This window comes from Fukomys damarensis, unplaced genomic scaffold (genome assembly GCF_012274545.1).
Source record: "Fukomys damarensis isolate Sample0158 unplaced genomic scaffold, DMR_v1.0_HiC HiC_scaffold_30, whole genome shotgun sequence".
NCBI lineage: Eukaryota > Metazoa > Chordata > Mammalia > Rodentia > Bathyergidae > Fukomys > Fukomys damarensis.
This window is the reverse complement of record NW_022900942.1, coordinates 6,378,066-6,404,155: the sequence shown is the minus strand read 5'-3', so window position 1 is coordinate 6,404,155 and position 26,090 is coordinate 6,378,066. Positions and strand designations below refer to the sequence as shown.

The window sequence follows — 26,090 nt, the reverse complement described above, 5'->3', positions numbered from 1 at the left end:
ATATATATTTTTTTTTTAAGTATTTATAGAGAGAGTATAAAAGCTTTTGTAAATTTAATTCAATTTAACTTCTGGTCTTTGCTTCCCAAGTGGTTGATTTACAGTTTTGGTTCCTTTGCATATTTGCCTTTCTATTTCAAGATTGTACTTTTATCTACAAAACAGACTGTATTTTTAATTGTCAAAAAGAGTATTCAGCAGCGAGGCGTTATGGAGCACGCCTGTAATCCCAGCACTTGGGAGGCTGAGGCAGGAGGATTGCTTTGAGTTTGAGGCCAGCCTGTTCTCCATTGTGAGTTCAAGACCAGCCTGAACTACATACTGAGACACTGTCTCAAAAAAGAAAACAAACAAAAAGAGTATTCAACAATTTTGAAATTGGTTGAGGTCAGTACAGCTCGACTCTTTGGAATCAGTATGGCTAAATGAAGCTGGTTTTTTGTTGAATGAAAACAGGTAGTGGGAAAGGCCTATCATTTGACTTTTTATAAGGATAAGATTTACTCAGAATGCTTGGATTTGCCCTGCTGCATGTTAGTTCCTACACAAAAAATCAAAAGCAACCTCAAGTCCGAAGCCACAGAGTAGGGAAGAAGAGTTCAGTTTCCAGAGTACAGCAGTAGGTTAACAATATGAAACTTTATCTAGAGGGTGTCGGCATTAAATTAGTATAGTACTGTTAAAACAAAACAGTGAGAATTCACAGTAACACCTAGTAGTTCCTTCTAATATACATAAAGTCATTGAAGCTTTTTAAATTACATTTTATGGCTGTAAAGATTTAATAAACCAAATAAAATCTGAATCTCCATTCCATACCCCCTTTCTTTATTTCTAGCTAAAATTTATTCTTGTTTTGAATGTAGAGTTAAGTGTCCATATGTCTTTGGGAAAATTAAGTATGAATTTTGGATATTATCTGTCTTTGTATTGTTCGCAAAACTCCAGCAGATTTAATATTGACATTTATCATCCTTAACATGTCTTTTTAATACCTCCTTTAACACATCATCCCTTAATACATCCTTCAGATCATCCAAATTTGGAATTCTCAACCTTTCTGTGTCATTGAAATAAGGTTGTGGAATTAGATTTCATGCAGACCCGATTTTTCCTTGCCTCACTGGACTTCTAGTTGCCATTTGGGTTGGGTTTAAAAGGTTTTTAAGGGAAGTAGGGTCATTTCTTGGCCTGAGTCTAACAGTACAGATGTGGAAGAGAGATAAGAGTACAAGGAGGCTGGCTGTGGACTGCAGGGTATTGCTTCCATCTTGGTAGTGTCAGTAATTGATTTGGGGATAGCAGAGGTGATCTGGGCAGAGTTGCTTGAAAGTAGCACAACAGCTGTTTGGTTTGAATAAAATCTGTGTGGGTAGGAACTGTGCCAGCCCCATCCCAGCCCCCATTCTCTGCTTCATCGGTGCTTGTCACATCTTGCTGGAGCCTGGGTACAGAGATTGACTGACTTGGGATAGGCACAGGCAAGGTGGCAGTTTTGAGTTAATTTTTATGTAAGTGTGACTCTTGGGTCACAGTTCTTTTTTTCTTGTCTTGCCTATGGATTTCTAACAGCACCAGCACATTTGAGGAAAAGGCTGTCCTTCCTCTGCTGAGTTGCTTGTTGAAGCCATTGGGGGGACTTTTGTAAGTTTTGCACATGCTCTCCACCAGCACCTCCGTCCAATTCTTGAAGCTCTCTAGTGAGTCTTGAAATCAGATAGTGATTCCTTTTGTTTTGTTCATTTTCAGGATGGTTTCACCTATTCAAAGGACAGCACCTTTGATGTCAAATTTAGAGTGAGCTTATCTATGCCTGCATAGAAGCCTTGCTGGGACTTTTATAGGAATTGCGTTAAACTTATATTCAGTTTGGGAGAACTCATATCTTTTATTGTGTTGTGTCTTCTAATCCATGAACAGAGTCACTCCTCTTAATTAGACCTTTGATTTCTTGGATCATTGTTTTTGATATTCTGCATAAATTCAGTGTGTGATGTACTTCATGACAATATATGTGTTTTAAATTTTGGCTTCTATAGGAATATGGGAAGGTTATTAATATAATGTTTTAATTTTGTATCTTGTATCCTTGCTGAGCTTGTCTGGTCTTGTAGGCTCTTTGGGTTTTCTAGGGGACAATCCAGTCTTCTGCACAAAGGGACATTCCTATTTTTTCTTTCCATCTCCCTGGGTGGCCTCTAGGTGAGCAAGGGTGTTGACAGCATGGTTATTGATTTGGGGGAGCTTCCAGACCTTCATCTTGGTGTTTGGCCCTGGCTGTGGCTTTTCACAGACATTCTTCATTAAGGGAAGTTACTACAATGTGCCAAGAGCTTTAATCATAAATCTTACAAAATAGGCTCTATAGTTTCCTGTTTTGGTTTTGTTGTTTTTTGTTTTTCTTTCCTGTGGATTTCTAACAGCATGGACCAAGGAAGGTGAGGTTGGAGGTGATGCATGATTTAAAGACGTACTCTGAGGCTGATGCCCACTTCAGCATCTTCACTTGTTGTGGCCAGTCTCATTAAATAGTGCTGTGTGTTCAGAACAGTGGCTTCAGGTGCCCTTATCTGATTTCTGTGTTTTATTTTTAAAGTATGTCTTCATTCTATTCAGAATCTGATTCTGACCCTTTGCTTGAGTTTTTGTTTTAAGTGATCATTTGGGCAGATTATTGCAGAACTATAATCATTAATTTTAAAATATTTTGATAAGTTAAAGAATAAGCATTTTTATCACCTTAAGTCTTACTATATTTCCCAAACAAAATATCATTATCATGTCTGTAAACTGGTGGTTAAAGAATTTTTTTTTTAATATGAGGTCTTTGCTAGACCAGCAAGGCCAAGGCCCCAGGGAGGCACTGACTGACTGTCTGATATGCTGAATGAAAGCCACTGTCCCATTTTTACAGGCTTGAGATTTATGCATGATAACCTCTCTTTCCTAAACTGCTGCCAGATGACCAAGGTTTGGATGTGAAGAAGACTAGTTTTTGTGTTCATATAAAAAGTAAGAATAGCTGGGCGTGGTGGCGCACACCTGTAATCCCAGCACTCAGGAAGCTGAGGCAGGAGTATCCCTGTGAGTTGGAGTACAGCATGGGCTACATAGTGAGTTCCAGGTCAGTCTCAACTGCATAGTGAGGAAAAAAAAAGTGAGAATATTGTAGTATGAGGTAAGTAAAGTGGGAGGTGTCATAATCCCAGATTTGAAGCTATATTACAAACCCACAGTGATACAAACAGCACGCTACTGGTACAAAAACAGACACGAGGGGGCCAAGCATTTAGATCAGTGGTGCTGCCACCTGCCTCAAAAGTGCAAGGTCCTGAGTTCAATCCTGCTACCAAAAAAAAAAAATGAGGATCCATGAAACAGAATAAAGGATGTAGAAACAACCCCAAGCACATTCAACTGTTTGGTCATTGACAGAGGGGCCAAAAACATACTCTGGAGGAAAAATAGGCTTTTTAATAAGTGATATTGGAAACTGGCTATCCCCTTGTAGAAGATTGAATATAAACCCACATGTCTCATCATGTGCTGAACTAAAATAAAAAAAATCAAAGCATTAAATATTAAAATAGAAACAACCTGCTGGAAGATAAAATAGGTAAAACTCTTGAAGTCATAGGCATAGGCTGGGACTTTCTGAACAGAACGCCAGTAGCACAGACCCCCCCCAATAAAAGACCCAATCAAAAAATGGACAAGTAAAATGAATAGATACTTTACAGAAATACAAATGACCAATAAATACCTGAAAAAATGCTGAGCATCACTGGCCATTAGAGAAATGCACATTAAAACAACATTAAGATTCCATTTTAGCCCAGAAAAAATGGCTGTCATCAAGAAATCACATAGCAAATGCTGGTGAGGCTACAAGGAAAAAGCCTTTCTACACTGTTGATGGGAATATAAACTAGTATAACCTCTATGGAAATCAGTATGGAGATTCCTCAAAAAACTAAAACTAGAGTAAAAAAGGGAAAAGAAAAAAATGTAAGAGAATGAAAAGATGAAAATAAAGTGTTTGTAGATGGGGAGGGGAGAAGGGGGTGAAGGGAGGGCAGAGGTAAGGGGAAAAAATGAGAATCAAGTCTTGTCATGTAGAGGTACAAGATCCCAACAATGAATGTAACTGTACTGTATCCCTAAAATGTACCAATAAACTCAGTTAAAGCTGGAAAAAAAAAAAAAAAGAAGTCACTAAGCCTGTGGAAACAAAAAAAAAAAACTAAAACTAGAAATTCCATTTTACCCAGCTGTCCCTCTTGTAAGTATCTTCCCAAAAGAGGTGAAGACATATTACAGTGATATACGCATACCCATGTTTGTAGTAACACAACTCATAATAGCTGAATCTTAGAAGCAGCCTCTATGTCTATCAACAGATTAATGGATAAAGAAAATGTGATGTTTACACACATTGAAGTACTGTTGTGCCATAAAGAAAGATAAACCTGGAGGCCAGGGATTTAGCCCAGTAGTTCAGCCACCTGCCTCACAAATGCTAGGTCCTGAGTTTGATCTCTGATACCAAAAGAAAAAAAGAAAAACATGAATCATTTGAAGGAAAATATATGTACTTTATGACAAAAATGTTAGCGAAATAGGTCAGACACATAGGCTTAAATATCACATGATCTCTTACATGAGAAACCCAAATTATAAAGAGCAAAAGAAAAGATAATAGGAAATAGATAAATCTTTCTGAAATTGGAAGTCGATCAAGAAGGGAGGGGCCGGGGATTGAGCTCAGTGGAACCACACCTGCCTCACAAACTCAAGGTCCTGAGTTTTATATGCGATTCCCAAAAAAAGATGAAGAAAGAGGGAAACCAGTAAGGGAGGGGAGGAATGAAAGAGGATGAAAAAAGGAATTAGATGTGTTATGTTCATATACCAGCTCCACACAAAGAATGTAAACATGTACTGCAAATGTACTAAAAAATTTTTAAAGTCATTAAAAGTAAAACAGGATTCTGGATAGCTATAAAAACGAATATTAAATTTTAACAGAAAAAGTAGATGAGCCTGTCTATGCTGAGAATCGTGTATAGGAGGAAACAACAATTTAACATTTTTGGAATTATACAGATCTGTATTAGTGAACAAAGCTTTAGTTTTTATAAGGTCTTTACCAGAAGTGTAAAAGAAACATACACGTATTTATTGTATTTTAGACATTCTTGGTTTTTTCAACCCACTGTATACAACTGAAAGTTGTTTCGCAGGTGAAAAATTCTTTATTTTATACTCAAGCAAATACACCCCAGGAGGGCTGAAGGAACAGGTCTGGAGCTGTGCATAAGTCAGGAGAACTGCTGCAAAGACTCCAGGTTTTATTCTTACTCATCTGCCCTTGCTCATTCTATGTGATGTACCTGAGAGATTGTAAATTCCTGCCCTTTGCTGATTTGTACTTGTTTCTCCTTGTATTTTGCAGAGCCCTTCTGGTGAGATTGGAAGGATGTAGCCACCCAGTTGTCATGAAGGGCCTTTGTGCTGAATGTGGCCAGGACTTAACCCAGTAAGTGCCTTGAGGGAGCAGGGCACAGTACCCTCGTGGAGTGATGTAGGTTATGGGAAGCAGTGTGGGGTTCCATGAGAGTCCTGCATCCTCTGTCTCAGCAGACAGATACCCTTCCCTGCCTGCATTTGAGTAAGGCTAGTTTCCCAAGGAGTAGTCCTTTCTGTCTTTATTCTTCCATTTCTGAAGCCCTGCCTTCTGCTGAGTGCTCTTTTCCAGCATGACAGGAGAATGCTAGGGGGTACTTGTGGTTTGTTCCTATTCGGGTTTGTCGGGGGTGGACCACAGTGGTCCACTGTGGTGGAGGTGGAGCACCTCTTCTGAAGGTGGTGTGCCTAACCACCCAGCCCTCCTATCCCACACTGTAGGCCAGGTGACCACTGTACACTAAACATTTTCTCTGTTCTGTAAGTTTAGCAGTGTGGGTGACTGTCTCTGGACTGTGTGTTTTCACGTCAAGCCTCTTTATGTTTCCATGTGACTTTGCAGTTTATTTCTATGGAGAATTTTGAGTATGACTGAGCATGACTGCCAGTCTAACCCTGTGCACCTTCTGTGCATCTTGACTGTGAAAGTGATCATGAGCTCAGTTTTTCACATTTTCCGATCTTCAGACTGTGAAGGATATTCCCATAGTTGCGCATGGAATAGAGTTCTATACTAAGATAGCTGTATGTGTCACCTATAGTGCACGTAGAAGTCGTGTTGCTCATGGTAACACATGCCTCTTGTGTACAATTCATTAAGTGCAGTTAGTTTTTCATCTCATCTTCTTGCATTCAAAGACTGCAGAGTAAGAATGGGAAACAGCAGATGCCACTATCTACAGCAACTGTGTCCATGGTCCACAGTGTGCCAGAGTTAATGGTGAGCTCTGAGGTGAGTAGGCACTGGGGCACTGGGCTGTGTAGGGGACTGTGGGACACCCATCTGTAATTGTCATTTCTGAAACATCTCTTATTTAGTGGGTACAAGGTGTTGCCCTCCTGAGAAGTGGAAGGCTGCACTGGTTCTGTTTTTACTTTTCCTTTACAAGCAAGTCTTCCTGCATGAGCACCTCTAGAGACTCTGCAGCTGTTCCACTCATGTGGGGCAACACACCCACCAGCTCAGCCTGTTTCCTCAAGCTAGATTCTAGCAGAAGGGACTGTGATAGACATCTAGACACAGAACACTGTGGAGGTAATAGTGCACCAAGGGTGTGTGCAGGGCAGGCTGGCAAGGAGAGCAGAGACAGGTGGGGACCAGTGAGAGAGTGAGAGGTGAGGACAACGGTGCTCTTGGGCTGCCCAGCAGCCTCCATTGTTATTGGTACTGGTGGGAAGCTGTGGCTCAGGCTACTGTGGAGAGCAAGTAGACACAGGATCCCAGGTGACATCTGCATTGCCACTGGCCACAAGCAGTGGAGCAGCAGGTCCTATGTGCAGAATTGGGAGGTAAGGGACCATCTAGAAAGTAGAACTTGGGTACTATTTTAAGTATCTACTTTTTTTTTTTTTGGTATTTCAGGAGTTACTCAGACAGCTCACATTTCCATAGGTTAAGGTTTGTGTGCCTGTGGCAAGCGTGGGGTGTGCCACACTAAAAACCAGGTTTTGTAACAATTCCATAATCTTCAGAGTTGTATCTTTATAAGTAGGGGAAACATTTTTCAGTGTTTTATTAGATTTCTGCTTTTAAATGATCTGTTCTAACTAGTCTATTTTGTTGTAGGAAAGACAATACCAAATACATACTTCTGGTTTTTCTGAATTACTGATCTTTAAACAAATATAAATATGTGTGTATGTAATCAAAGCCAAGAAGTTTACAATTAAAAAGAGAAAAGTATTCTCCATTTCTCTTTCCATGGCAGAACTGTTAGACTTCCTGCATACTTCCTTTTAGGAGTATGGCAGAAGTTCTTCTGTCTGTGCTAATCCAGACCAGGAATTTGTCCATAGATAACTCAATGCCAATTAAATGGAGAAACTTAATGCGTTGCTCACCCTGCTGTGTTTTATTTAATGAGTTACGTCAAGCCCTCTGTGAGAGGTCCAGCCAAGGCCCTTTCTCTGAGGACAGTCCTGCCTTTGTCATCTTTATTTTCTGTTTTTTTCTTTTTAACTCCAGCAAGCCGAAAAACTAGGAAAGGAAGATCAGCAACGACTACATCGAAACAGAAAACTGGTCCTCATGGTTGATTTGGACCAGACTCTAATCCACACAACAGAGCAGCACTGTCCACAGATGTCAAACAAAGTGAGTTTTGCCAGCCATACCCAAGATGGCTCTCCCAAATGCTCTACATTTTATCTTTCGATTTGAAAGGGCATTGTCTTGTTTTTAACATTGGTTACCATTGGTCTGCCTGTTTGGGGGGAACAGACTGGTTAGTCATACATATGACCTTAGGTCAGATAGCCACTGCATCTGGGCCACTCCAGGTGGCAGCGTAAATGTGCTGTCACTATTAGCATTTGCCAGAGATGTAATAGTAATATGGAGAGGTTTTGTGTGCAAGTCCCCACATGCTGGTGTCAGCTGGAGAGTAAAGATTTGGAGATCTTTGAGGACAGTAGAGTAGTTGCATGAGGATTGTCATTGGAGGAGCAGTTTTGGGAAAATCGTTGGTTTGGGGTGCCTTGAATTACTGGATATCAGGGTCAGGATACCTAGGACTCTGCTTTAGAGAACCTGGGCAGGAGACCAAAGTGGGATTCTCTGGGTAGCAATTCTCCAGGAAAATATGAGCTGTGTAAAACTTTCCTTTAGTCCAGTTGCTTCCTAGGAATAGAGCCACAAAGTCGAATGAAAGGATTTTGATGCCTCTTATAGGCAGTTCACCTGCAGGCCTCTATTGCATATGCCATCACCAGTGTTAAAGTTACCACATTTTTAAAATGTTAGCTGTTGAACAGATAACATGCAAGCTCTTATTTTAGGTCTTGAGTTCTCAGAATACAGAGGTGTTAATACTGCCTTTCAGGTGTTCTTTGACAGAAGAGGACTAAGCCTTGTTATGGCCAGGTATAAAGTCAGGAAGACAGTAGAAGACAGACCACATAGCCCAGCAGAGGGTCCATCACAGAACAAGGGTCCCTCGCCACTAAACTGCCAGGGGTATAATTGTACCATGGAGAGGTTTGGTAAAAACAAGTCAATGACTTGTTTAATAAATTAATAAATTAATAAATAGACCAGGTTATCTTCAATTTTTAGTGTTCTTTGGAGATTGAGCTTGAGTTTATGGCTGGAATTCCATCTCCACAATGAATTTTATATTTTTTAGTTATTTTGTATATCATGGGATTTACCCAGAAATAAGCTGTATTTTGTGCGGTATAAGTAGTTATTAAATATTTTCAGATATTTCATCCGTGCCAACTACTCTCTGTAGTAAATGTTTTGAAGAGCACACACACTTTGCACGTGTATATACCAGCACGTGTTGCCATAGTTATTTTTTATGTTGTGACTTTGAAGTTGGGCATTTTGAATTAGTCTTATAAGACAGTTTGAATGAATTCTCACGTAGCGGAGGGGGTGGATTCAGAAGATAATGTTCTCTCTGCGTGGAATGGTTTAGGAATGAGCAGTCCTCCACTAATACCAGTAGTTTCCAAGGTGTCCTCCACTTCTTTTGTTTTGTTTTTGTTTTTTTAATAAAGTGCCTTTTTTTTATCAATTAAAAAGTATACAGGTATTTGAGCAAACATAACAAAATTAAGGTAAACATAAACACAGATCAAGTAAAGTTATGCAAGTAAATACACTAGTCTAGCATTGACTTAATAAAATATACTGGGACTATATTAATTTGACATATTCACTTGTACCTCAAAACAAGGATTACAGTGATCATGTAGTGATATAAAAGGCAGTTCTCCAACAAGAACTGATAGTTCTTAACACATATTTCACTAAACAAAGAAGCCAAGCACATAAGGCAAAAACATGAAACCAAAGGAAAAACCATAGGTTCACAAATATCACTGAAAATTTCAAGACACCTCCCTCAGTAATTGATAACCAAAAAATGTACAAAAATCTTCAATGGAACAGTCAACATCACCAACATACTGCCTTAAGTGGAGTACCACACTGTATGCAAAAACTGAAGAGCACACAGCCTTCTCAAAATTGCAAGAAATATTCACCCAAATAGCCCATACTTAGAGTAACAGTACAGACATTAACATAGCCAAAGAAATGGGAATCCTGCAGAGTGAGCGCTCACATCTTTACTGCAGTGCAACTAGACAATAACAATAGAAACATATGTACTTAAGAATACAATTACTTTTTTCCTCTTTCTATTCCTATTATCTGTCTTCTATTTCATACTTTATTTATATATTAACTTTTTCATATAAGGGAAACCATGTGATGTTTAGAGTTGTGTGTCTGATTTGCTTCGCTTAACATTGTGGTCTCAACTGTCCCATTTATCTTTCTTTATAGCAGAGTAGTATTCTGATAATACCACATTTTCTTTATCTCTTTATCTGTTGATAGGCATAAAAGCTGTTTCCAAGATTTAGCTGTTATGAATTGTACTGCTATACACATAGGTATACATACTTTACAGTGATATGATATTTTTAACTTTTGGGGGAAGATCTGTAAAAGGGGTATAGCTGGGTCAAATAGAAAAAAATTCTATTTTTAGATTTTTGAGGAATCTGCACACTGATTTCCTTAGTGGTTGTATCAGTTTACACTCCCACCAACAGTGAAGTGCTCCTTTCTCCCCACAGCCTGACCAGCATTCATTATTGGTTGATTTGTTGATGATAGCCATTCTTTGTGGGGTGAGATGAAATCTTAATGTTTTAATTTGCATTTCTTGAATGGCCAGCAATGTTGAACATTTTTTTCAGGTATTCATTGGCCAACTATATTTCATCTATACCTTTTTGCCGTAGAATGCCTGGAATAGTTCAGCTGCAACAAAATCCCAATGTACTTCTGTTATGGTTATATCTAGATGTAACCCCCAAAGCCTCATGCATTCATAGGTAGGTCTTTGGGGAGGTGAATAGATCATGGGGTGTAATACTAATCAGTGGATTAGTCCACTGATGAGTTAGTTTATATCTGGGAGGTGGTGGGTTACTGGGGGTGTCCTCCACTTTACTTCTGTGCTCATGGCTTTTGCTGGCCACTGAGAGCAGAATTACAAGGTTTAGGGTGCCCAGTGAGAGCTCAGTTCCTAAAGTTTGGACACCTGCTGGCCATATGGGGAAGGACCATTTAATTCTTCAGACTTGTATTTTTAAAGCTTACATTATTACTATTGGACTTTTTGCTGTTGAGAGTAAGAGCTGTTATTTAAATTTCACAGTCCTTAATCTTTAACCAAATAGCTTCCCCACTAGCAGTGTGATTAATTAGATATAGTCAAAAATTTACTTGGCCCTATGTAGTTTATTTTTTTAAGTTGTTAAAAGTAAATATTTTTACTTGGAAGATGATAAGCAAGATTAAGCAAACCATAGTTTAACTCTGTAAAAAAAAGGGAGACTTCTTTACACATTAATCCTGTGAGCTTATTGGTATTACTAATTTCATCTGCCTACAAGAGATAGTCTAGAATATTATCTCAGTTTATGTGTTGTATTTATAAGCTTATAAAGCTGTCTTAAAGTCACCTGAGAGTATGATTTACCCTCATAAGCAGCTGAAGTTTCACCATTAATGCATTATGAGGAAATCTATTTCAAGTCATCTGTTGTTCTCTTCACGGGTAGCTAATAGTATAGTTATTATAGGTTTGAGGGGTAGTTGTAGATAGTTGTAGTGGGTAGTTATCATGAGTGGCTATTGTAGTTATGAAGGCTAGTTATAAGTAGTTATTGTAGGTGCTTGTCATGAGCATGGGTAGTTAACATTGGTAGTTATTGTAGTTAGTTGTTAGGAATAGTTAGCATAGGTATTTACTGTAGGTAGTTGTCATTTATCAGGAGTAGTTACAGCAGGTAGTTATAGCAGGTAGTAATTATGCCTAGTTACTGTAGCTATAGGGGGAGTCATCATAGGTAGCTGCTGTAGGTGATTATCATTATTACACGGGTAGTTCACATTGTCAGTCATTGGGGTATTGACGCATCTCTCAGAGTGTGTGGAAAGTTTTTTGCTCAGCGGGTTTCAGGTACTATAGACTGGCTTCTTATGAGAGTTCGCTGTCCCCATGTGCATCTCTAGACTTCTGCTGTGGACTCAGTGGTCTCAGGTGCTACCTGGGCAGTGCTCCCTGGGGCCTTCTCTTCTCACGTCATTGCCTATTCTTTTCAGGGCATTTTTCACTTCCAGCTGGGCCGGGGTGAGCCAATGCTGCACACCCGGCTGCATCCTCACTGCAAGGACTTCTTGGAGAAGATTGCCAAACTGTATGAGCTGCATGTCTTCACTTTTGGCAGCCGGCTATATGCACATACCATCGCAGGTCAGTTCACTGCCTAGAAATCTTGAAGTATCTAGATTGTGAGCGCCTGAGTACAGGGGAACTGGGTTTTGTTTTCTTAAAGATGAGGAAACAATAATACAGAAGCCCAGTCCTAGAGTTGACAGTTGACAGGGAATGAGTAGGTGAAAATTTAGCCATTTGCAGCCCTGTGGGCTAACCACTGTTCTCTGGGCAAGTGCATCTGTGTGGGCCAGTTTAAAGGTCTGTCAAGACTGCAGGTATATGGAGAGATAGAATCATACTTTTTCTTTTTTAGGAGTATACTTTAAAAAAGTATATTCTTCACTACTTAAAATGGCTTTGAAACCCTGTTGCTTGGGTGTTTTCACATGACAGTTGCTTCTCTGATGTCTTGGCTAAACTTGAGCTGGTGTGCTGTCTTTTCCATCTGGACAGAGAGCCTTGTAATAGCCTGTGGTGCCCAGTAGGTGGCGGAGCTATCTGGAGCCTCAGTGTAGGGAACAGAGCAGCTGCAAGTTTCCCTCTAATCCACTGAAGATCTGCCCTCTGCATTGCAATGTGGACATAGTGCTTGTGTGCCATTTGCAGTACTTAAAAATTCAAAAGTCTGTACAGATTGTCATCTGCTTTTGTTGACAGAGAGGTGAATTTCAAGTCTCTCTTCAATATTTAGTACCTTTGTAGAAAAAAGAAATTTAATAGATTGTTTTTTGTTTTTTTTTTTGGTACCAGGGACTGAACTCTGCACCTTGCAGTTGTGAGGCAGGTGGCGGAACCACTGAACTAAATCTCCAGCCCTAATAGACTTTTTTTTTTTGAATGCAGCTTTAGATTCCCGGCAATTGAACAGAAAGTACAAAGGCTTCACATATACCCCTGTCCCTGCACACCTACTGCCTCCTTCACTATCAGCATCCCCACATGTGTGGCACATTTGTTATTATTGATGAGCCTACACAGATACAATATTAATCAGAAGACATAAGCAGCAAATTTAAATTAATTCATTTTGCAACTTAAATTTAGTGTGTTTTGTCTTTAATATTATGACCATTACATAGCTGTCTGAAATATGTGACTTGAAGATCTATGTAATAGGACGTTATCAAACATGAACAGATAACCCCTGCTATGGTTTAAATGCATATGAAAACCTAAGCAGAAACATGAGAATGCTGGGCGGTGAACTTGGGAGGTTATTTGGTCATAAGGATTTGTCTTTGAGAATGAGATGAGTGCTTTTCTAAAGGGGAGACCACAGGGAGCCAGTACTTCTCCTCCACCCTGTGAGGTCATGGTGAAAAGTCATCACCAAGGAGAACAGCCTCTGCCAGTCACTGGTCTGCCAGTGCCTCGACCCTGAGCTGTGAGAGCCAAATTCCTGTGTTGTAAACTCCCAGTTTTGTTATTTTGCTGTGATAGTCCAAACAGGCTAAGATACCACATATGAAAATCCTTACGGATGTGAATCTCAGACCCAGGCTGTTAGCCTTCCATCTAGAACCATGCCTCTCTAGATACTGAATTGTAGGAAAACAGCCACAGAGTTCCAACTTGGTTAGATGACTAGGGCAGACATCAGCAGAGTGTGATAAAGAAGGCATCTCAGTTATGAGAGCTCTCTGGTGCTTTTGTTTTTAAATTTAAAATGTCATGTAAAGGTTAAAAATTATAAAATTATTTCAGTCAACATATCCTCATGTATTCCTTTTTCTCTTTTTTTGCACAATCTTATGTAGTTTGTCTTAATATTGTGTGTGTGTGTGTGTGTGTGTGTGTGTGAAGTGACGCATAGATGTATATTTGGATGTATTCTTTTCACCTGAGGTTATATCACTAAGGATTTATTATTCTGTCTCAAACATCTAGCAGCTGATGTTATTACATAGTATAACTTCTTGAACAGTTATTTTCATTTTGCTCTTTCATCATATGAAAAACATGCATTCAAAGTCAAACATGAGTGTCTTTGTTGGGGGGGGGTTCCACTGAATGAGTTCGTAAAACCAAAATTGTTTCATTACATGCTACAGAGCTTCCTTCTTGGAAAGGCTTAGTTTGGTTTCCTCTGTGTGTGGCACTTCATGGGCCCACTCCAAGTGATGTTAACCCAATAACATGCTTGAGCAATTCTTGGAGAGGTTGAGTGTGTTGGTGGTTTTTCTTCTTCTCTCCTATGCCTTGTACCTTTTTCTAGTAGCAATGCAGATGTTTCTTACATGGATTCTTTTGGGTCTCCTTATTTGTTTTTTATATTTAGAACAGTTATTGCACATGTCCTAGAGTTATCCTCTGGGGGGCATCATCTTAGTTTATTGATCTAAGCAGGTAGCCACAGAATGAGCCAAGGGGAGGATCAGGTGTGATGATAAGGAAGTTTGGATATGTACAGCCGCATCAGTGGATTTCAGCTGAGTCACACCCTTGTTTCAGTCCCTCTGAACTACAGAGCATGTGACACTGCATCTGTTAACCCACCTTAACAAGGCTCCAGTATGGTGAAGGCCAAGCAGGTGGAAAGAACATCCTGCATCTTCATCAGCCTGGAAGCTGGAGGGAAGAAGCCTGGGCATTATTTACAGCTTAAGCAGAGCTTCTGTTCTGTCTGTTTATGTAGCAGGCTGTGGTGCAGGAGCCTGCTGAGAGTTCTTAGCTCCTGAAACTATGGGAAGCAAGTCTTTCAGTGAGGCTGCTGCCGCTTGTTGAGCACCATGCCACCCCTTCAGATGTGCTTGCTACACTTCTAGCTGTGCTTTCTGCATTAAAATCCCAGTATTCCAATATATCCAAAGAATGTTGGTCAAAATGAGACAGTGATATCAAAAGAAGCCTGCAGGCACATATCCCTGTGAATATAGATGCAAAAACTCACCCAGAATACCAGCACACCATATCCAGCAGCACTCAAGAAGGATTGTGTTTTATGGCTGCCCACTAGAGCTGGTTGATGCCATCATACAGTGCACATCCAGAGGATTTGGGCCTCAGAATACCTGCTTTGCAGACTGATCCAGAATGGCTCCGAGCCAGGCACAGAAAAGGTGGAACTTTGGCTGAGTTGGGATTTAAGAAGTTGGTGATTACAGCATTTTATAGCTGAGAGGAATTATGAACATTATCTTAGTCAGATTGTGTACTTACAAGTGAGAACAGTTTCCACAATTGAGCTCCCTCTTTTATCATATCTTTAGTTTTTCAAGTTTCTGTTTGCATAGAATGTGTACTTTATGTATAATTAGCATAGACATGTTTAGTTTGGGGTATTTTTCATTTCCCTTATTGTACAGACTAGTACCAAATTTTAGGTCTAGCCATTGGGTGGCCTCAGTTTTTATAGGGTGATACCCATTTCTTTTGTAAGAGCAAGTGTTGGCTGGGTGATGTATCACACACCTGTACTTGCAGTTAGCGGGTGTGGTGGGTGTGGAAGGAGGATCACAAATTCAAAGCCAGCCTAAGCAATTTAGCAAGCTAAAACCAAAACAAGGCTGAGGTTATAATAGTTCTAGAGCTCTTGGTTAGCATTCATGCAGCAAACAAACAAACAAAGAGCAAATGTTTTCTGTTAATGAAATGCTAAGGAATCCATGGTGCAAAAGAGCTGAAACCTGTCAGTGCTGAATTTGAAGCATCTATAGATGATCAGCATAAAGACACCTTCCCAGAAGACAGCACAGCACCAGTGGTGTGGGCAGGCACAAAGAGTGGTCACCTGAAAGGCAGTGTTGAAAACAGAGGTTCAGGGCCAGGGATTTAGCTCAGCAGTTTGGTGGCCTGCCTTGCAAGTGCAAGGACCCAAGTTCAATCCCCAGTACCAAAATAAAAAGAAAGCAGAGGTTCATATAGGGCTGGGTATGTGTTACTAAGATAGACAAGGGTCAGGGATTTAGCTCAGTGGTTCCACTGCATGCCTCGCAAGCACAAGGTTCCGAGTTTGATCCCTGATACCAAAAAAAAAAGTAAGAGATGCACTTTGGTAGACAGTGGGATGAAATTTTAACTTGAAATGTCTGTCTTTGGAAATCATGAGTCATATTGTTAGTTTGGGTTTAAAAACACATGCCTGTGGACTAGGGATTTAGCTCAGTGGCACTGTGCCTGCCTCGCAGGTGCAAGGTCCTGAGTTCTAACCACAGTTCCAAAAAAAAAAAAGAAAAAAAAAATGCCTGTGATCCCAGCACTTTAGGAGGCTGAAGCTGTAGGATTACAGATTTGAGCTCAGCTTGGGCAATTTAGTGAGTTCTTGTCTCAAAATAAAAATGACAAGGGCTAGAGAATGTAACTCAGTGTGAAAGCCTGTGGTTCAATCACCAATACTGCTAAAAAGGAAAATAAAGAAGTTTTCTAAGATGTCTGGTTCACCTGTAGTTTTTACCTAAAACTGCTAAAGAGAGACATAGGGAAGGTGCTTTTAGTGGCAGAACCAAAATCAGTGTCACCTCTGGATTACCTTCCTCTCTTGTCCCAATAGTCTGTCTGTTTTCATTGCATATCATGGTGGATGGAAATGGCACATCATGTTTATCACTCTCTCAGCTCTCAGCTTCTCAGGAGAATATTGTGTGCCCTGTTCATTCTCACATTTGTTGTGGAACCTCAAGTCATGTTAAATTCAGCTGTGTAAAATGAACAAGGAGCCTAGGACACTTGTCTTATGCCTTATAGTACATTAACTTCCTGTTCCTAGTTTGTGTTTGATTGATGCTCTCAGCCCCCTCTGTAATGTGTGATGGAAGCATTTCATTTTGAGACTTTTTGATTATAATGGATTTCCCTCTAGATTTTTCATTTGGCTGGCAAAATTAAATTGTTCTATTTATATTGAACTTGATACCTCCAGTATATTTTACCATCCAAATAAATTATCTGAAAATATTATATATTCTAGGATTCTTATAAATTAAGTAAAAGTAACTTATTTTTTTCCATACAATGGACACTTGTAATTAAATTTAAAACTTTATAACTTTATGAGGGTAATCCAGTAGGCTTTAAGTTCAGAGGAATTTAATTTATAGATCAGGAAGCCCAGAATAAAGGTAATCCCAAGAAATCTCTGCCTGACTTGTTGCAGTAGTCACTTTTGAAATGGAAGATGTGTTTTTGCAGATAGTGTTGTTTTATTACCTTCACCAAGTTCAAGTAGATAACACATCATTATTGAGAACTTCAATCTCTTTTGAAAATTAATTTTTAAAAATTAAACTCACAATAACTGTCATGCAAAATGTAGGATGTCCAGTATAGTACAAGGAGATACTTTAATATGACTAGCTGGTTAGTATGTGATATAAAGAACATTATTATTCTCAGTTGATTCTATCAGGCAAGTTTTCTTGACTGTGCCTAAATTTACCAGCACTACAATAGGGTGTATAATAGTAGGAACTTATTGGACTGACTTTCCTGTGTATTTTAACTTCACTATATGTGAGTCAGTCCCATAGTCCTCCTTTATCTACAGTTTTTCTTTCTGTAGAAAAGAGAATATTACTGTACTGACTCATGTGGTTTCATTTAATCTTGGTCATCTGAAGTCTGAAAATATTAAATATATAATTCCAAAAATCAACAGTTCATGTGTTTTAAATTGTGTGCCATTCTAACTGGTATCATAAAATTTTATACTTTCTTTTCCAGGATGTGGATCATCCCTTTATTCGGTATTTTCATGCTGTATATATTTCCCACCCCATGTCTTGGATCACTGAGATCAACCCAAAAGTAGTGGCAATCAGATATGCCAAAGAGAAGCTAAAAGTGCTCCCTTTCAATGTCATCTCATCATAATCATTATCAACAAAAGCAGGGAGAATAGTACACTATGAGGGGTGTTTTTGCTTTGTTTTGTTTTATGGTACTGCACCTTTATACTGAGCTGAGTTTCCAGCCCCCCCCCTTTTAATGTAAGACAATATCTCGCTGAACTGCCAGGTTGGTCTTGAACTTGTGCTCCTCCTGCCTCAGCTTCTCAGTGCTGGGATTACATGTGTGCACCACCATCCCTCGCTATGATAAGATATTTTGAAAGAGACCATATTCACCTATTTTATTTCCGTATATTGTTACAGTTTGATTTTATTATTACCACTGTTAATCTTAACAGTGCCTAATTTATAAATTAAATATTAGAATAGCAAAGTGTGTTTAGGAAGAAATGTGTATGGTTTGATTCATATGGTTAAATACTAACCAAGTGTTTAGGCATCCACACAGGGTCCTGTAACATATATGCCCTGCAGACAAGAGGAGAAGACTATATAATTCTGCTAGCATAGTTTGAGAGAAAGAATCCTTCCTAATGTTTTATCTGTTAACTGTTGTTAAATGTCTTAAATTACATCTAACAGCAGTGTGTCACCAACCTCATGCTAGGGAAGGTTGTATTGGGCATGATGCAAAATAATGCAGTAAAGCACCCAGACCATGTAAAGTGAAGGCATCATTTACTGAGATAGAATATGATTTTCTTGCTGTATTGAAGAAGTACCTTGTATAATTGTATTTTAGCTGTTTAGCTTAGGCAGTTCAGTAGCCTATTACAAATTATTTCAAATTAAGGTCATCATGGACATAACTGTGATTCAGTTTGACAAGTTCCAAGCTACAGGAAAGATAAAAGCCTAAGTGAGTGGGTCTTTGCCGGAAAGGGCGTGAGGTATGCATGAGAGTTGTGTCCCAGGTCTGCTGCTGTGCAGAAACACTGTCAGTGGCACTGTGTACTCGATGGTCATAATGCATCTCAGAGGTACAACCTTTATTTTGTTTTCTTTTTACAGGCTTTTTAGACCCTGAAAAGAAGCTTTTTTCTCATCGAATATTGTCACGGGATGAATGTATTGACCCGTTTTCTAAAACAGGAAACCTTAAGTATGTTCATGAGTTCATCAGTAAGACAGTTCACTGTTTACTTCCCACTCAAGAAATTGCATTTTAAGAATTAGAGTGATAATTCTGTATATAACATTTCCTAAGAATTTAACCTGTCTCTCCAGTTTCCATTGTTACTCTCAGCATACTTAAAAATTTTGTCTTTTTGCCTAGTACATATGAGGCTTTGGGTTCAATCCCCCATACCACCAAAATTTAATTAATACATACAAAGTTTTTTTTTTTTTTTTTTTTTCCTAACCCAAACTCTCCTGCTTGGGTCAGGCCCCAGGTGCTGAAGCTTCAAACCACTGGGTCATACGTCTGTACTCTTTGCCCTGCCTACCTGTCTCAGCCTTGCCCAACCATTTGCAGAGCTGCTCTCCAAATGTTTCTTCTGCCAGGGGTGGTGTTGTGCTCCATCCTGCCCAGCCTCTGTGTGGACAGCACAACTTCCATGTTAGCACTTGCCTTTGCATCTATTTTACCTTCTGTACTTTTGACTTCACCACTCAGGCCAGCAGTGAGGCCTTAGATTTCAGAGGCCTCTTGTTGAAAGGCAAATGCAGAGGCAAGAAGCATTAAGTGAATTTCCCATAATAGTCTAGTTGTAAAGTCATTGCCTTCTTTCCTTTAAATATCTATAGAACATTGGGGCTCCTGGTGAACTTGGAGACTACACTTTTGGGGAGCGGAAACCCAGGCTACAGTGGTTTAGGGAGGGGGCTTGACATGTTTGAAGCAGCACTACAACCATATTGACTTCACAGTCTTGGCTACACATAAGCTCGGCTGTTTCTGAGCCTAGAGTTTAAGTGTAAAGAAAAATACCGGCACTGGCATAATTTCTGAGAAGCTCACATGCTGTTCATCCTACTAATAATTTATAAAAATCCTAAATTAAATGGTCATATGGTCCATATTTCTGGCTGTTTCTACTTTTTCCACCAGCTCTCCGCCCCTTCCTATTATCTATTCTAAGTTTTTATGACAAGACTGGCTCCTTCCCTCTCCTTTAAGGACTGATTTATATCCTCTAAAATTTCCTGCTCACTCTGTACAAAGAATCTCCTAGTTTCCACTGAGGAAGGGCTGTCACCATGATTCTCACATTGTATTAAGTACAACATATTTTCATGGTACTAATTTGTACCAAGACGTGGGCAACAACAGCTTTGAATTGGTGGTTCAGCTCATGCAGGCAATTTTCTAAAGTTTCATTTTTCTAGATTGGGGTCCACAGAGTTTTGAGACCTGTGCACATTAATATTAACTAAGAAGAGAATCTGAGGTATTTATTTCAGAAATAGACCTCTTTACTTGTTAGAATCAGAGAGTAGATGAATCAGAGCAAAAGAAGAGATAGTGTTGGTGATTTTATTAGTGGGGAAAGCTACTTGAAAATAAGAGTGTTCAACTCAAGAGAACATTCTCAGAGAAGCACAGGCAATCGGTGTTGTGCCTTGCACAGATACCACTGTACTTCAACTCAGGAAGTGCCAAATGTGCAGTTGGATCTGTTTTCCTAGGCTTTGGGCCATCTGGCTGTGTTTGTAAATAAAATATTCTTGAACTTGATCAGCCCCATTTGTTCACAAGACTTCACAGGGTTGTTATGACCCAGTGGCTGAGAAAGCCTAAAATATTTATTGACAAAGTAAAAGTTTGCTGACCTTTTTTTACAGAAAATCAGAAATAATGCAGAAAAGTATAATTATTTTAATGTTCCTCTCTGAAAAAGAGAGTTTAAATATGACTTAAATAAAAGCCCTTCCTTATAGTTTGCATCTTTCTGATGAATTTGCTCTCTGCTCATTACTTTTGGATGAGACTCCTGAACTATTGTGCTTCGACAAAATAAAAGATTATTGCAATCTTGTGTAAAATTGTGCATTTTTACTTTTAGAAATCTCTTTCCTTGTGGAGACTCAATGGTTTGCATTATTGATGACCGAGAAGATGTCTGGAAGTTTGCCCCCAACCTGATAACTGTGAAGAAATATGTGTACTTCCCAGGCACAGGTGATGTGAATGCACCCCCTGGGTCCCGGGAATCTCAGATGAGAAAGAAAGGTGGGTAGTCTTCTTCCTAACAATTTAAAAAGAAATAATTAGTGTTTGGTTCAGTGTTTAGCTTTTACTTCTTATATCTATTTTGGCTGCCATAAATTCAAGATTCACTTTGTTTTTATTTGTACTTAAATTTAATTGGGTTTACTTAATACTAAAAAGCTCAATCAATGCACATGAATTCTGCATTTCATTCCAGTTTTCCTTAAACAGCCATGATCATAGGAATGGGCCACCTCCTTCCTTAGAGGGAGCTTAATGTGAGATGCGGTGGCTCCTTTTGTAAGAACTGCCCTCAGAACACAGAGCCTTGGGCTGTGCCTGCCTGGAGGGTGCAAGGAACCATTCATCTTCAGGCAAACATGAGCCCAATTCTAATCAAGAAAATTTAAAAATTTTGGTTTTAAGTATTTCTAATAATCTTTAGTTTAAAACCAAAATATTTTGAGGCAAACAATTGCTGCTGCAATCACTAAAATGGAACTTAGATGTCAAGGCAAGGAAAAAGTAGGGCCCAAGGGCCTTCTTGCAGAAGTGTGTTGGAAACATCGCCTGGACAAACTTGGTAAATCAGCCTGCAAGGGTTGTAAAAGCAACAGATGCTTACTGTCTGGGAGTTAAGTTTCCCAAGGCCAGGTTAGAGGATGGATAATTTAAACCTTAGTGGAGAAGAATGCTTCTGTAGTTTTGAAAGTTGTTTAGCCATTAGGTAACAGTAACTTTTTCTTTTGTATGCATGTTTAGTAAATCATTCTTCTAAAGATGCTGATGTCTTGGAACAAGTTCCACCTGTGAAAGACCCTGAGGAAGGCAGACACATTCCTGGGGTGGAGCAGAGCAATGGCCTTGGGAAACCTGCTCGAGAGCTAAATGGTGGTGAGGTTGTGCCAGGGGCTTCTGTTAAGGCAGATGAGAGGGACTCCTGGCCCCCTGCTCAGGCCCCCTCCTCCATCAACCCCAGCAATTGTGTGCTGGCAGATATTCCTGAGTCCCAGGCATCTTGTGAACAGGGTGGTGAGACCTCACCAGGGGCACAGCCCCCTCAGGGGACCTCTGGCACAGATTTGGATTTTGACTTGTCCAGTGACAGTGAAAGCAGTGAGTCAGAAGGTCAGAAGTCCTCCTCCATCTTTGATGGGGAAAGTGAGGGGAAGAGAGGCCGGGAAAAGGCTCCAGCCACCCAAGATGGAGCAAGAATACTGCAGCAGGGAAATACCCCTGATACGAGCAGAGGAAAACTTGCAGGAGCTGTGCCCCTTGGAGAGTCTGGGGCTGGAGTCCCTGTAATCAACAAAGGGCCAGACCTGGACGTGCAGGAGGAGGGTGAGCGAGATGGCCTCTGTGGGCTGGGCAATGGCTGTGTGGACAAGAAGGAGGCTGAGACGGAGTCACAGAACAGCGAGCAGTCAGGGATCACTGCAGGCGAGTCCTTGGACCAGAGTGTAGAGGAGGAAGAGGAGGACACAGACGATGATGACCACCTGATACACCTTGAGGAGATCCTTGTGCGGGTGCACACTGATTATTACACAAAATATGATAGGTACCTCAACAAGGAGCTCGAGGAAGCTCCAGATATACGTAAGATAGTTCCTGAACTCAAGAGTAAGGTTCTGGCGGACGTGACTGTGATATTCAGTGGCCTTCATCCAACGAACTTTCCAGTAGAGAAAACTCGGGAGTACTACCATGCCACAGCCCTAGGTGCCAAGGTCCTGACCCAGCTGGTAATGAGCCCTGATGCTCGTGACAGGGCCACCCATGTGATTGCGGCACGGGCTGGTAAGTAACCTCCTCCTGTGCCTTCGTGGATGGGAACACAGATGACCAGCGGTGGTCTCTGTCCTTGAGACTAGAACTGTGGCCTTTTAAGAATAGATTGATAATTATATTTTGGTGAAATTCTTGGTCTTTCTTATATTGCTTCACATCTACTTACTGAGTGCACATATATGATCACTTTCACTTGCTGTCTTGGGTTAGCACCTTCTCCAGGAGTTTCAGATGGACTGGGAGACTCAATGTTAGTGTTATACTGGAGAAATTAAGATTGAAGAGTAGTGAGAACCTCAGTTTGGCAGGTAAAAGTCGGACTAACCCTCTGAGTTAGAAAAGCAAATGCACTGTTCAAGTGGAGTAAAAAGAATAATTGACTATAGATGGAAAAGTAGAGGGTATAGTTTGTCACCTCTCTTTGGTAAAATCCCCCTCATTGTATGTGTCAAGTAAAACAACCCTTCAGTAATGGGCAAGTCTTGAAGGCATGATTATTCTCAGTTGCTTAAAAAAATTCATTACTTTAAAAAGTGCTGCTCATAAGCAATTTTAATTTTTCCGGAATAAAGATTCCCCAGCCACCTAAGGTTCTGTTTGCCCTGTTATTTCTCCCCTATTACAGGCAGTGAATGAATTGGGGCTTCCAGATATTTACCTTGAACTCCATGTCACTGTGTTGAGTGAACTAATCTCTTGGCCAGTCTCTGGGAGAGCCAGCATGGTCTTCGTGGACTCTGGTTCCAGTCTGTCACATGATCAGTAAAGCATTTGATTTGAATAAAGGCCAGTGGAAGGTACCCATCTCAAGGTGCACTGCAAAGTCAGAGGCAGGCTCTTTGGGCCCAGCCAAATACTCTGTCCTAGGAGAAAACCCAATTTTTCAGTCCACCCTCCCACATGCCCCTCAGAGGCCATGAGGTATTTTCTCTTCTGAACATGGAGATCGTATAGGTGAAGTACATCCTGGAGTCACTTTCATATATACCTCTGAAGTCCAGCAACTGCCCAGTACTGACCCTCATCTCACCTTGCCTGGTGCTGAAGCTTGTGGACATCTACTTGCTGACAAGGATGAGAGTTGCTGTCATTTCTTTTTGCTTTTGTGTTCATGATCTTACATGAGGTAGCTAGGACATAGCTTCCTCTCGCGGTGGAGGGATTTTGCCTCTGAAGGAAAATGACTCTCCCAAAGACTTAGCTGACCAGGGTCATGACTGGCCACTCCATGTCACAGAGATCACTGTGAAGGGTACAGAGTGTGTATTCGAAGACCCTATGACAGGGTCAGCTGGAGCCAAAACGGAGTTACCAGGAAGGAGGTAGGCGGAAAAGAACTCTTTAGGGAGCTAGGAATGCCCCAGCTCAGGCCCTCAGGGTGTACAGAAAGGGTAGAAGGTGAAACTGGTGATAAGTGGAGGACACAGCCAGACCAGGGGCCGAAGTAGGGCCAGAAAATCCACAGGTCTTTGGTGCAGTGGTGCTGGAGAGAATGGGACAGGTGTAAGTTAGTTGAACAATTGACAGGACCTGCTAATGGATCCTTTGACAGAGTAGCTTGGGGTACAGGCAAGAGACAGTGGGGGTTGAGTGGTGTCTACAAACAAAATTCAAAATAATAAAAAGTGATTTGGTACAGAAATCTCACTAATAGGGCTTGGGACCTGAAGACGCCAATGACAGTAGATGTATTCTGGGAGCCTGACCTCTCGGCTTTGTGCTGAGGGGTGGCACATAGCCCCACACGCAGCTCCCTACAGTTCCCTCCCTAACCCTGGGTTTGTGTCTTGGGCAACCCCTTCCCTGGTGCAGGAACAGTCTGACATGTGGTCTCTGCAGGCACAGAGAAGGTGCGCCAGGCACAGGAGTGCAGGCACTTGCATGTGGTCAGCCCTGACTGGCTGTGGAGCTGCCTGGAGCGCTGGGACAAGGTGGAGGAACAACTCTTCCCCCTCGCCGATGACGATACCCGGGCAAACAGGTAGGTGTCTCTGCCCTCGGATCTGTGCTTTGTGGTCCTTGTCCATGCTGTGATGCTCCCTCCCTGGATGGTTCCAGCTCTCTGAGCAGCCCTGGCATAAATGGGCATCTGGTGGTTATGATGGTCCTTTGGGGCCCTGACCATCACTGGCAAGCCTTCGTGTGTATTGCTCCACTTCATCTCCTTGACAGCCCTGCTTTATGGGAATCTGAGGCCTGGGGTGTCTCTGCAGGATCTATATCACCCAGCCACTGAGGCTACATACTCCTGCAGGTATGGTACATCCCATGCACCCTGCTGTAGCCCCTTTCACTCAGCAAACTGACCTTGTGACTCCCTGTGAACTCAAAGATGAGCTTATGGTAGAAATGTGCCATCAACACCAGAGATGATGGAGGACGGTTTTTCTTTATTTCAATAAAGCACAATGTGGCTTTTAATAAAGTATCTTAGTTTGCATGATTTTTTAGCACCAGAGAATACTATGTGAATTAAAGATCGTAGGACAGAGAGGTTATTACAGATCTTCGAACAAAGGATGGTAGGGTAGAAGCTTGGGGGTAAATGTGCAAAACTGTGTAGTCAAAAGAGAAGGTGTAGGAGAAAAAATGGAAATTCCTATCTTTTATGTATTCATGGGGAGAAAGTAGATAGTATAGGAATACTCATGTTTGTTGAGAACAGTCTGTCAGCAATCTGGGCCTTGTATCGGGGTTAGGCTCAGGTGAATATCAAAGTAACTGAGGATAAAAAGAAAGGAAACTCATCCAGCAAAGGTGAGTGACTCAGCCCAGTGGGAGGCTGGTTCCCAGGGAGGTCCAACACTGCACAGCAGGTTTGGTAGGTGCTGGTAATTGAGAAATCACTATTTTTCTGCAGTGTGCACCATTGTGTTACTCTGTACATTGTCGTGTCCTGGTATTTGGAAGTACACATTTTCCATCTGAGCAGCTCAGTCAGGCACTGAGGGGGCTTTTGTCTAACTTTGGGCAGTGACAGTCACTGGTTGTCCCTGAACACATCCATCTTTGTCCTGGTGTCCCTGCATTCCTGTATCCCATATTCCCTATCTCCTAGTCCCCTATATCCTTTTCCCCCTTATCCCTCTCAGTGTTCTTGTCCACCAAAACTACATTGTTACCAGTTCTGCTCTCATGGCTCTTATTTTCTTCATCCAACAGAGAGAACAGTCCAGCAACTTTTCCTGACAGGCAGAACGTGCTTCCAACCGCCTTATTTCACCCAACACCCATCCATCCCAAGGCCCAGCCTGGTCCCGAGGTCCGAATCTATGATTCCAACACTGGAAAGCTCATCAGAATGGGTGTTCAGGGCTCCGTGCCAGGGCCCCCCAGTTCCCTGCCTATCCACAGGGAGCCCACCTCCTTCAGGTATATTGTGCCACCTGAGAGCTTCCTTTGCTGGCAGGAACCAGCATCTGAAGTTGT

General features: G+C 41.0%; 1 protein-coding gene and 1 long non-coding RNA gene across 2 annotated transcripts in view; one reads left to right on the top strand and one right to left on the bottom strand.

Moving 5' to 3' along the window:
• The window catches only part of LOC104849257 (RNA polymerase II subunit A C-terminal domain phosphatase), a 74,425-nt gene that overhangs the window by 12,655 nt on the left and 35,680 nt on the right, over positions 1 to 26,090 (top strand). Inside the window, exons 2-10 of the mRNA XM_033757425.1 lie at positions 5,456 to 5,539; positions 6,325 to 6,418; positions 7,652 to 7,780; positions 11,816 to 11,966; positions 18,728 to 18,818; positions 20,725 to 20,891; positions 21,633 to 22,670; positions 24,501 to 24,642; positions 25,824 to 26,033. Coding sequence (XP_033613316.1) covers positions 5,499 to 5,539; positions 6,325 to 6,418; positions 7,652 to 7,780; positions 11,816 to 11,966; positions 18,728 to 18,818; positions 20,725 to 20,891; positions 21,633 to 22,670; positions 24,501 to 24,642; positions 25,824 to 26,033 — 2,063 coding nt within the window. The 5' untranslated portion in view covers positions 5,456 to 5,498. The remainder of the gene's footprint in view (positions 1 to 5,455; positions 5,540 to 6,324; positions 6,419 to 7,651; positions 7,781 to 11,815; positions 11,967 to 18,727; positions 18,819 to 20,724; positions 20,892 to 21,632; positions 22,671 to 24,500; positions 24,643 to 25,823; positions 26,034 to 26,090) is intronic.
• LOC117283749 lies at positions 20,836 to 23,767 on the bottom strand. The gene is made up of 4 exons (XR_004514776.1): positions 23,692 to 23,767; positions 23,320 to 23,409; positions 22,828 to 22,923; positions 20,836 to 20,907 (listed from the first exon to the last, which is right to left on the bottom strand). It is a non-coding gene; the product is annotated as an uncharacterized LOC117283749 (long non-coding RNA).